Source organism: Varroa destructor, unplaced genomic scaffold, assembly GCF_002443255.2.
Source record: "Varroa destructor unplaced genomic scaffold, Vdes_3.0 BEIS01000007.1, whole genome shotgun sequence".
Lineage (NCBI taxonomy): Eukaryota > Metazoa > Arthropoda > Arachnida > Mesostigmata > Varroidae > Varroa > Varroa destructor.
In genome coordinates this window covers 2,092,599-2,104,506 of record NW_019211460.1, presented here as the reverse complement: position 1 = coordinate 2,104,506, position 11,908 = coordinate 2,092,599, and the positions used below count along the sequence as shown (strand labels likewise).

The 11,908-nt window shown below is 38.7% G+C and overlaps 1 protein-coding gene across 3 annotated transcripts; it reads left to right on the top strand.

Moving 5' to 3' along the window:
- Positions 1 to 229: 229 nt before the first annotated feature.
- LOC111254413 (uncharacterized) lies at positions 230 to 11,577 on the top strand. Of its 3 annotated transcripts, none has more exons than XM_086975944.1 (16): positions 230 to 600; positions 2,089 to 2,507; positions 2,671 to 2,764; positions 3,379 to 3,572; positions 3,946 to 4,023; positions 4,633 to 4,735; positions 5,005 to 5,189; positions 5,363 to 5,591; positions 5,780 to 6,087; positions 6,263 to 6,429; positions 6,717 to 6,875; positions 7,388 to 7,544; positions 7,784 to 8,038; positions 8,373 to 8,575; positions 8,997 to 10,079; positions 10,413 to 11,577. In XM_086975944.1, the coding sequence occupies exons 2-16, from the start codon at positions 2,178 to 2,180 to the stop codon at positions 10,666 to 10,668; spliced, it is 3,801 nt and encodes a 1,266-aa protein (XP_086832070.1). In that variant the 5' UTR covers positions 230 to 600; positions 2,089 to 2,177; the 3' UTR covers positions 10,669 to 11,577. The 3 variants fall into 3 exon arrangements, with proteins under 3 accessions (XP_086832070.1, XP_022670972.1, XP_086832069.1); XM_022815237.2 differs by having other exon boundaries at positions 5,363 to 5,615; XM_086975943.1 differs by having other exon boundaries at positions 241 to 375; positions 5,363 to 5,615.
- Positions 11,578 to 11,908: the final 331 nt, after the last annotated feature.

Below are 11,908 nucleotides of genomic sequence, written 5' to 3'. Positions count from 1 at the left end.
CAATCTTATTGTTGATTTACAAGCTAAAGTTATTGTCAGCTCCATGTGTTTTTCCATTAATTATACTTTTGCGTTTCCAACGAAGTTCAGGGATTCTATTAAGACACTGAGAACATGATTGCTAGCCACACACCCTCCTCAACAGATGACAGTTCATCAAACATCTCCATCGAATCACATTGCCGGCCTATTTTTCTACTGTGTGTCAACCAATTCGTCGGCGTTCCTCAGATCAGGCATACAGTACAGTAGTAGTGGCGAAGAAGGAAGGCCTCCCTGAATACTGGGAGTTAGAGCCAACAGAACTTCCCAATTCCTCCTGTCCGTACTAGATCTGATGCTGCTCGGAGCGGTGTTTCTTGTCCTGTTGTGGAAGTGAGTGTTTGCACAACTTAATTATGTACCGGTCCTCAATACAATCAATGTTTATTTGTGTTTTCTAGCACATTGTTGTAGAAGCCAGTTGGTTTGACGCGCGAAAGAATGGTGTTAGTTGGAAGCGAGAAAACTTACACAAACCTATAGCGATTGTCCTTTTAAGAAGGCCAGCTTGCTACGAATAGAGGAATATCCGCGAGCAGAGACCAACGGGAAGTGCGGGTAGGTGAAATTTTTCTGAAGTTAGCTTTATTCATATCTAAATGATCAGAAGCGATACTATACTCAAAAAAGAAACGGCGACCTCCTCGTTTTCCTGTATCCGATTATGTTGAAGTCAGTCAACTTACATAGATGCCTTTCTTGGAACAACCTTTTTGTTCCGAAGCATAGATGTTAATACGGTGTAGTTCGTTTACGCGAAAATTCGCAAACGTTGCGCCGACAATTATTGAATAAGTAAAGCTAGATTTGTCGCATTTTAGAATCACTATGAATTGTTCATGTGATATATAAAACGATATACAGTGAATAATCAAACTATGCGCTCAGTATCGTTCCTGTTATTAATCATGTAAAATAAGCATACACATCACTATTTCTCTCACACCTGCCCCAAATCGCTCAAAGGTAGTAAATTTATAGGTTAAAACATGCTGTTTGAATATCGAATTTACTGATAATGAATTGTAGCTTCTGCCTACACACGAATAGTACAAAGACCAGTTCGTTTTTTGTTTCTTTGCATTAGCAATAGTACTATCGTTCAATAGAAGCTATAATTTAATATTATTTCTTAGTATGTCCAATTTTGATATGTCCATTCTACTACAAAATATTTTTGTTTTTGCGCAAGAGATAGAACTAGCCTAATCGAAGTATACAAAAGCTAACTTTTTCTTCTTCGGTTATTTAAAACGTACGACCGCGTACCAAATAACATCATATAATACAAAGTCTTATATGTAGAAATCCGTTGCACTTTTTCTATATGCAAACAGCGCCCCTACTCTAAAATAAAGCAGCCTACTTGGTGAAGTCTTAGGGCATTTCTTGAGGATTCTGCCACCATGATAAAGTTGGTATTAAGGATATATTCGATAAATTTCATATGAAAAGGATACATTGTAGTTTGATATTTCATTTTAGCATTAATGTCACACTGTTACTAGAGAGAGACAACCACGTCACGACAGTTAAAAATCTGAGCTAATTTTTGGGGGTTTGCTTTACTTTTTTATTTGTGGTTTATTTGAAGTTCTGATAGACAGTTTGAAATTTAATCTATCGTGCTAATTTAATAGCGCTTTAGGAATTGTTGTAACTAACTAAACACAAAATTGGTTATAGTTAGTTCACAGTGGAAAGAGGTACGTCTACAGTTGGGGAAAATCACTTGACAATGTGGAAGAGAATAGTTTATAGCTACAGGCTAATTGAATTGGACCTTTACTTTTTTATATTTGGTCGTCTACTTTTCTTGTAAAGGTGAGTCCTTTCCCATTGTAAGCTAGCATTCACTGTGTAAACTAGAAATGTAAATATAAAAAGCTAAGAATGTAATACAGTTTCAATCTATTGAACGCCCGTGCATTAAAAATTTGTTACAATCTTAAAAAAACATTGTCTACCAAAGGTAAAAAAGTCCCACTTTGTTCTTTTCTTTAGTCATATGTTCTAAACTGCAACGTTTCCTCGCCCATTTTTCAGCTGTAGGAAAACTGCTCTATACTTTCGGAGGCGCTATCTGAGTTTAAGGCGGTTTCAGAATTTCTCATTGCCGTTGACAATATATACAGATGGACAAAGAGAAAAACTCCTCAGATAGTCGAGACAGCGAAACTCCTGACAAATCTTTAACGGAAACACACGGCAACAGCGGCGATGCAAAACAACAGTGCGAGGACGACGATCAACAAGTTTGTAACGTTGAACAGAAGGAACGAGGTACCAAAGATGACGTGAAGAAAATTGACGATGCCGTTCGAAAGAACGGAGGAGAAACCTCATCATCGGCTGAGAATTTGATTGAAAGTGGCGCTGAGAAAAACGTCAGTACGAACGAAGGTCATGATAAAATTGAAGAGGTCACAAAAAAAATGGAAATCAAATCTACTGGTAACACTGAGGTGAGAATATCCTCTGTAATGCACTAGATCTCTTACACAAAGAATTGTGGTCTAAATAATTCTTAATTCGTATGGTATGATTAAAAGTAGAACAGTTACATATCATCTGGTGAACATAGATTATTGTCAGACATCAAATCAATATATTCATCGCGCTTTTTAGGTTAAAATGGAACAGAGTCGAACTGATGGAGATGGAAGTAATGCGAGAGGCGCCGAGGATAAACTGAAGAGTGCACCAAAAGACAAATCGTCAGGTATCAACGGAAAATTAGTTTCTACTCGTTTTAGATCGACATGATTAACATAAAATTGTTTTTTATTCTACTATGGAAATTATAAAGCCTGTCCACATATTCGCTTTTTGATTCTTGTTTTGATTTTTTACAGCTCAGTGCACGTTTTTTAATAATTGTAGAATATCGATTGGGCACGATTCTTCGTCAAATAAAATATAAATGGCCGACTTTGTTCTTAATTCTCGCAACCTATTATCCTATTATAATTGGCCAAAGCAATGTCTCATTCATATTCCTGTGGTGAGAACCTCCTTCATTTTTCCAATCTGTTGTTTTTTAAAAAAGAAATTACTAGAGATTGAAACCAATCGAATTTAATATTATGTGCACAAAATAAGTAAGCTTTTCACAATAAGGATAGGCTGGTCCGTTACGGTGGCGCGTTATTTCATTTCAGCGTGGTATATCTAATTTTCGCTACTACTGAAGTGTGACGTTACTTCAGTTTTCAACCTTTTTACCAAGTTCATTCTGCGAGCAATTTGGCTGGGCTTCTATTAGTAATATGCACTGGCGTATAGTTATATTCCGTTAAACTAAACACATTTCTACATTGAAATTGAATTATGCAGATCAGGCAAACTGTGCTACAGAAAACTCAACTAGCTTTAAAGAAGATGAAGCACAAGTCTCCACTGGCTCCGCGACGGATACTCCCGCCGTTAGCGGCAATAGTATAAAACCGAAGACAGCCGAAGACAAGCAGTTCGAGGAGAATGTCAAGTTCCTTTACAGAAGCCATCAGCGGGAGCCTGGCAAACGCAGGGTGAGGAAGGACCACATTTACTAAACCATTTTTGTTGTTTGCATTGTACACTATATTTGAGCCAAAACATCTATTAAATATTACGCTAGCTACAATTATTAGAAACATGCATCAGGGTGATTAGGAGGGGCATAAAAAATATGTATGCACCACACCTTGCTACTAATTATATTCAATGTAGTTGGTAGCATATAACTAATCAAAATTATTTATTTCCTAGTATAATTTAGAACAATTTAGAATATTTTCATTTCATTCACATGAATCCTCCGGGATATTACGTTTTGCTTCCACTCTATATGTTTTCTTGTCTAATAAACTTTTTGGTAGGCAATGAAAACTGCTGATAAATTCTTACGTCTTTTATCATCAGGTGAAGCCGAACCTTCAGCTTCTGGAGATGGACTTGAATATCCCCGAAGAAGATTCCGAGGATGACTCAGATTACAAAGCAAGTTATGCTTAATAGTTTAGTGATTATTGCTTTTCAATTCAGAACAGTCGACATATTTTTAGTACTGATAATAGCAAGTTAAGATTGTACCGAAGTACTTTAACTCTTGAATTATATACCGCTTTTATAAATGGACTTTAAAAGCATTATATAAATGTACTGTGTTTGTTGGATTATAAAGGGAAAAGCATACGCGTTCGTGTGAGCACCTAGATAATGGTAACACATTATTCTATAGTAAGTACATAGTAACGGGTGCATTTCAATCTATACGCCTACTGTTGCATAAATGCAAATGCAGTCTGAGGTATTCTGTTGAATTTTAATTATTGACATTAGCGTTTTTAGTTACGGCTTTGCTTTGAGAAATCAATCAACGTACATTAGAAGTTCAGTCATCAATAAAGAGAGATTACTTGTCGTTATAGTCATTCTCTGATAATACCCTTTCAGGGCGAGCATAAAAATGTTTTAAATTATAAATTCCTAATGCAGGGCTCACCCTTACTCTATTATTTAAGAATATGGTATCCGGACTGGTGCAGTAGTGGCGTCTGTGTGTACGCGTAGATGATACTATTTATGATGATTGGTCATGTTCTGCAGGTCGAGGGAGACGAAGATGGAGACAACAGCGATCCTGGTTCAGAAGCAGGTCCAGATGAGGATGAAACAGCGGAGGAAAATTCAACCGATACAGATAGCGGTGGTTAGCAGTGGACATTAAGTGACAGCTGCGTGATGATCTATGTTGTGTTCCTTGAATGGGCTGTTAGCTACTATCTATTGGTTATAGAAGTCTTTAAATTTTATTGGGAAAGAAAAATGTAAAATATTTTTCTTTCCCAATAAAATTTAAAGACTTCTATAAAGATGTAAAATATCTACGGCGTACAAAACAATCATTTTCATTCTATAAACGTTTTAAAGCAATTTGTGGACTAAGTCGACGCTATTTAATCTTTTTTGACCGCCCAGATGATGATAGCGACGAGAATGCCAGCGACGAACCTGATGGTGGTACGCTCGACATGAAAAAGCATAAGGAAAAGAAAGCAAAAAAGCGAGAGAAAGGTGGAAAAGAAAATCATACGGCGAAGGAGAACGGCCAGCCACAGACGGCGCTGGATAAAGCAAAACTGATTGCAGAGAAAGCCTTGGATGTAGGTGATAAACTTCTTATTAAACATGTCATTCATAGTCAGTTAATTTCCAGAAACGCAGCTTCAATTTTTTAACAATATTGCAAGTAGCTAATATGCTGCATTTAAGAGAATTGTATAATATTTCACTCTAAAGGACGTCTACTGTTTAATAATTCGTGTCCAATTTTCAGCTCAACGGTGCTGCAGGAACAGCTGTGAAAATTCTCGTATGCAACATTTGTCTTGGCGATCGTTCAGCAGAGAGTGACGAGATCGTAGAGTGCGATAGCTGTGGTGTGACTGTGCACGAGGGTTGCTACGGGGTATCAGATAGTGATTCGGTCCTGTCGACAGGAAGTTCTGCATCCACTGAGCCTTGGTTCTGTGACAGCTGCAAGGCCGGGGTGCTAGCACCTAACTGTGAGCTATGTCCTAACACAGGGGGTGAGTTGTGGCTGAGACATCAGGGATATAAAAATGAATGCTTTTATTTATGATTCATTTAAAGACCAGCTGAACCAAGTACATATATGTAATTTTAAATCGTCTCAGGCAAGTTACCTTAATTTTACTTTCGAATGCGCCATTCATTCACTTGGAATTTTCAGGCATTTTTAAAGAAACCGATGCCGGTCGATGGGTGCACCTGGTATGTGCACTCTATACCCCTGGCTGTGCGTTTGGCTCGGTGGAAAAGTTGACTCCGGTCACTTTGTTTGAAATGCAGTATTCGAAATGGGGCCAGCGGGCATGTCATCTGTGTGAAGATGCGATGATGGCTAGGACCGGCGTCACAATTAGTTGCGACGCCGGTATGTGCCGTATTAGTTTTCATGTCACCTGTGCTCAACGGATGGGCCTCTTATCCGATGCTAATCCCGAATACATTGCTGATCCGTTCTATGCTCATTGCAAGGTTTGTTGGATCAAAATTTAAACCCATTACGTTTAACGAAATGCACGTCTATTTTTCTTTTTCGTTTCCTCTAGTAGTACCTAGTAAAAAACCTATGTAACTCTCTTGATAAATTTTCGCAAACTTATATGTATACACATATATGAGTTACTAGTAACTGGTTTGGCTGTTATAGGTGCACGTGGACAAAAGCAAAATGAAGGCCAAAAAGAAGAACTGGTCCATTCTGCAACATCAACAAAGAATTCGCAGAGAAAAAGAACAGCGCGAAGAGGCCGAAGGACAGGAGTTATCGAAGGAGAAGGAACGAGTTCTACGTAAACTCACATGGCTACGAGACAGGTCAGCAGCAATAGATGTACCTCATCATATAAGCTATTTAATTTAATGTCATTACTTAGAACAGCAAAACCAAAACGGTAAGCTGGTTTTCTAAAGGTTTAGATAAAATAGTGGAATATGACTATTCAAAATATTCCAAAGGTAGGACAGCTTGTTATCCTTCAATTTTATTTAAGTAGGTAAATCTGCAAAAGAATGTATAGATAACTTTTAAGTGTACCGGGCTACATCATAGTTACATATGCAGATCACTTTGGCAGTACCATAAAATTGGTGTGTCTTCTTAGATACGCAAGCAATAAGGCTTCGAAACCAAAACCGTGGCTACCGACGCAGAAAATGCCTCGTCTGTTACATTCTTCTTCAACTGCCATTGAAAAGTTTAGGAGAAAAGCCGATCTATACGGATTATCTCATATTCTAGTCGCGCCGCCTGAGGACAAACGGTATGTAAACATTTTTTAAATGATATCTTTATCAGCCAGAAACCTTACACTCACTGTATTTTAATTAACTATGCACCATACACGTAGACAAGTACAGGTATTACATAATAATAAAAATCTATTTATTTTTCTAATACTGCAAGATAACATTATTTTCTAAGTTTCCCAACAAATAAATACATTTGTCGCACCTAAATCTATCTTTTACATAATATTAGTATAATATAGGTATTATTTGATTTTTAAGCTTGAATATATTAATAAATGATGGACTGAGTAGGTCACATTTTTGTGTAAATATTTCTTTTATATACTTCTATATTGAAAACTATTTATGCAACCTTTTGCATTTGGTTTTAGAGGCATACCACATTGGAAACACAGTTTTTTTATCGGATCAAACGAGCTCGTATGTCTATTACGATACAAGGTAACTTCAGCTGTGCTTTTTTTTCTGTGAACAAAGAAATAAATTAATCGGTGAGTGTTTTTCTAATATATCATCATTGCAGATGGCACGGGCAGCCTGCGTTTTCGGCGGACTTTGTTGCTTATTTCTTAGATCGGCAAAGACGCTTCTATGAACTAGAGAAAAGTCTCGAAAAAAATATCGATGAAAATACAGCGCTGCGAAAACAACAAGCTCTCATGAATCAACTCTACGAAAAGGCATGAAGGAAATCTGCTGTTTAAAATAGGCATTTCCCCTAGCGATGAAAATTCCACGACATAAGGCTCTGTGGCAAAATAGTGTAATCAACGAACGAATGAATAATTATTTTCTTATAATATTCGTGTATTGCGTAACGCATGTTTTTATATCGAATATTTGGCTTGTATATGTTTATACCTGCTTGCAAAAGTCGGTTCACATATATTCATAAAATCATGCAATTATTCCAATTTAGGTAGCCGCTGCTTGCAAGAAAGAACGAGAAGATGGCCGCTATATAACAGCAAAACTAAATGCCCTCTGGTCACCTTTGAAAGAGATTGGCGGGCTCCGTTACGAACCACGTATTCTTGAAGAAAAAAGGCAACGAGAGCAAGAAAAAGAGAACGGAAATGCAGTTGGCAGTGGAGACGAGCAGTTACAAAAGCAACAAAGTGCTGGATTACACGCCGATAGCGTGTCTCCACAGAAAATCATTAAGAGCTGCAAGGTAATGCTTCTAATATAGAATAGATGTTCTAACCGAACTGAAAATTTAGTACTAGGTATTAAGCATCCGTTTCGGTTTTTTTCGATTAGCATTGGTAACAGAATAAGGAATGGATAATTGTACTCCATGTGTTGCACACATATCGTGTATAAAACACTTTAGGATACGTCCGAATGTCTTCATATATAATGGAATTAACTATTTAGATCAAAAGCGCAGTATTATGAAGAACGAAATTCGGCCACTGATTGCTATCTTCTGATTGAGAGCAATGTCAAGAAACTTCGGCACCGATATATCTAAAGTAACTTTTTCGCTTTACTTCATTTCTTAGGTGTGTGGTTCATCTGACGAGCCGCACCAACAGCTGGAGTGCGAGCAGTGTAGAAGCTGGTTTCACCTCTTTTGTCTACAGCCTCCTCTAACACGCTTTCCCAAAAAGTCCAAAGGCGTTAACTGGCTCTGCGAGGACTGTCTCGAGGCAAATCGCGTCCAAGCCGAAAGCGCCAATGCACTGGTGCTCTCCTCGTCGCGAAGGCATGGCCTTACAGTTTATAGATGTATCCATTCGCAGTGTGTTTATTTGATGTTCTATATTTTTAAGCGGCTGGTGCTGACTACAATTGATATCATCAAGTAGACCTTACCAACATACTGTTACTATAATTTCGATTTTATGTGCTTTAAGGAACACGTACAATAACCCTATCGTGGGATTTTTCATCGGCTACTCATGATTTATTAATGTAGCTTCACAGTGGATAACTGCTTCGTACCGTAAAGTGCACACTTTCAACGATACAATTCAAGCTGTTTTGCAACATTCGTAAAGCACTCGTATGAACTAATTTAAACTTAAACGCTAAAGCTTGAAAGACAAGTGATTAAAACTGAAATTTGTGAATATAGATTCTATAAAGTGACGAAACATGCTCTTACTGTTGCTTCATGATTATAGGTCCAGAGGCCAGTCTTCACGGTTGGCTCGGGAAACGAGCTTGGATGCCGGCGAGGAGACTGGCTCTAGGCCGGCGCGCGGACGGCCAGCAGGAAAGAAAAGAGGACGTAAACCTGGCAGCAAAAACAAAGATAAAAGCACCAAGGAAAAAGAAGAGGCACAGTCGGCAGCTATTGCTGCTGTATCAACTGAAGCAATACCCTTGAAAGACAAAGAGTCTCGGGGTAAAGATAAGGAATTAAATGCGTTAAGCGACAGGGAGCACTCCATAGGAAGACCCGGCGCTGATGGCGCAAAAGAAAAGGAAACTAATAACAAGGACAAAGATAAAGAGAACGAAAAGGAGGTCCCGCCTAGTAATAGAGAGAGCGACGCAGAGACCGAAGATGATGTTGCCATGGGCCTAGACGAAGAAGATGATGAGCCATCACCTGAAAAGAAACAACCAACGAGGGGTCGAAAGAAGCGAAAAGGACCAGTACCTAAAGGAGGTCCTGGTGCAAAGCGAAAACGTGCCTCGGCTAAAGAAAAAGAAGCTGCAAAAGAAGGTGAAGATGACGCAGACAGTGAACAGGATGAAGATATGGATGTCGAGGACATTAAAGACGTCCAAGATGGGGCTGCAGCACCCAAGAGGGACAAAGATGAGCACATAGCTGGCAAAAAAGGCGGCTCCTCGAAACGAGATAGTGGCGGAAATCGGGATAAACAACACCAACATGCGGACAACGTGGATGATCACAAAAAAAAAGAAGATAAGAAATCAAGCCCCACTAAAGAAACCGATAAGGTTAACGATGATAAAGGCGCTAGTAAAGGTTCAGACGAACACGAGAAGGACACAACTGTCAAGGAGTCGCCATCGGTTGGTGGAAAGGGTTCCGCCGGTAAGGGCTTGAGTGGTAGTAAGGAAAGCAAAGAAACAAAAGAGTTCAGTCCCAAAGAAGCCGAGAGGACTGATACAAAGTGCGGAACAACAGGCCGTAGGGAACGTGATAGTGCAGGCGGTACAATGGCCGGCGGCGATGGACGTAAGCACTGCGTCAAGTGTAACAACGCGGAAAACACAAATCAGATCGTCATGTGAGTAGATCATAAAATTAATTGCACGAACCTCGTCACATTTAAAGTAATATGATAATATTGTGTGAAATGTATGTTCAAATGTAGGTAGTAGCACAACAGAAATGGCTGTGTGTATGAAATGTCAAAAGCTTTCGTTGCATAAATTAAACGAAGATCTCGTAAACAGAAAAAAAATAAACAAGGAAATAGATCGAGGATGCTATGAAAAGTTTAACTCCCGAAATACAGCTTGAAAATCTTCCTTACCAGTGCATTTTGCTTTTCCGTAGTAAACTTATAACATAGCAGCGATGAGCTTATATTTTCATTCAAACTTGATTTCATGGTTAGCTGCGACGAATGCGGATCAGCCGTTCATTGGGCCTGTTTAGATCCACCATCGAAGAAAAATCCCAAACCGCGCGGATACACGTGGAATTGTGACGAATGTGAAGCCAAACTTGAAACGACGGAAAATAATGTCACAAACGGTGCTGGTCAGGCAAACAGTAAGAACGAAGCCAAGGACAAATCAGCCAAACCAAACGCAAGCAACAAACAAGAGAACGAAACATCAACGACAGCGGCGATTACAGAAGCAAAATGATTGCACAGTATTGTGCCATATATATATATATATATATATATATCAGTGTAGATCATTCATTAATATCTCGTACTCGAAAGACACTGATATCACGTAGAACTGAGTGAAGGGGACACGGTGGTGGAACCACGGCATAGGCTTACAAGTCAAAGACGACATTTCTTTGTATATTTTCCGTTTTTTACATTGCCATGTTCGCATTTATGGCAAATCAGATGTTATTCGTAATACTTTTATCGTTTTATTGAGTTTGCTCACGAGTCTCTAAACATCCTGCATCATAAGCACGAACGATGTATATAGATTTATGGGGGTTAAGGATGAAGAGCAGGGGTCTCAATAACAGTACACAGAAAACGACGACACACGAGAGCATTTTTAATTAACGTCAAGGGATGGGCGAAAATAGATTTTCTTTTCACAATCATCATACATAGGTCTTCATGTGATTAAAAGTGGCATCTAGTTTTTACCCTTCATTATAGAAACGGTGCGCACATTTCTGAATAACAAGCGTAGGTTTGAGTTGATCATCAAATTTAAGCTCCTGAGAGTTAATACAGACATCACTTCTGGGTTATAATGATTCTGGCAAATATTTCAACCTATTAAAGTCGCACCTTACATGAGCAGCTGTTCCTCCAAACTGAAGTGCATAAACAGATTATCTTATCGGTGTCCTAGGAGTCAACCACTACAGGCAGATACTCTCATATTAAGTCAGCCATCCCTTATGGATTGAAAGTGATAGCGTACTAGAAATAGCCATCAGATTTGACAAAGAATATGATCTTGAGAACAAATGATCGCGACTGTACAGGAAGGATGCTCTTCTGTAAATGTTCTCACAGGACATTCAGTAAGCTCTCCTGCACGCGTAGTAGTAAAACGCCAGGATATTTTAACGAATTTGTGTATGTATTACCGCATATGTAAGGGGAGTTAATTGAAACGTCGAGGGATCTTATGTTTATATGCTACGTACTGTAAAAATGGTGGTAAGTCACAGATTGCGGACGGAATAGGTCAATTATTTCACAAGTTTCGGTTGTCGTTATGTGACAGCCAGTACCACTACGTATGTGGACTAACAATATGGTGTTAGATATGGCAATGCTTGCAGAACCGCAAAAATACAATTTTTTACTCAATAGGTTGCCGTACATTTCCTACTGTACGCGTGTTATTTTGTTGTGAGTAGTATAATATTGAATTTGTTTTCGGTTTACAAATCCATATA

Excerpts from the sequence above, each read along its gene's own strand:
- LOC111254413 (XM_022815237.2), top strand. The coding sequence starts at position 2,178 with ATGGACAAAGAGAAAAACTCCTCAGATAGTCGAGACAGCGAAACTCCT. Across the intron at positions 4,736-5,004 it reads AACCGATACAGATAGCGGTG|ATGATGATAGCGACGAGAAT; the intron begins GTTAGCAGTGGA and ends TTGACCGCCCAG. Across the intron at positions 5,190-5,362 it reads TTGCAGAGAAAGCCTTGGAT|CTCAACGGTGCTGCAGGAAC; the intron begins GTAGGTGATAAA and ends TCCAATTTTCAG.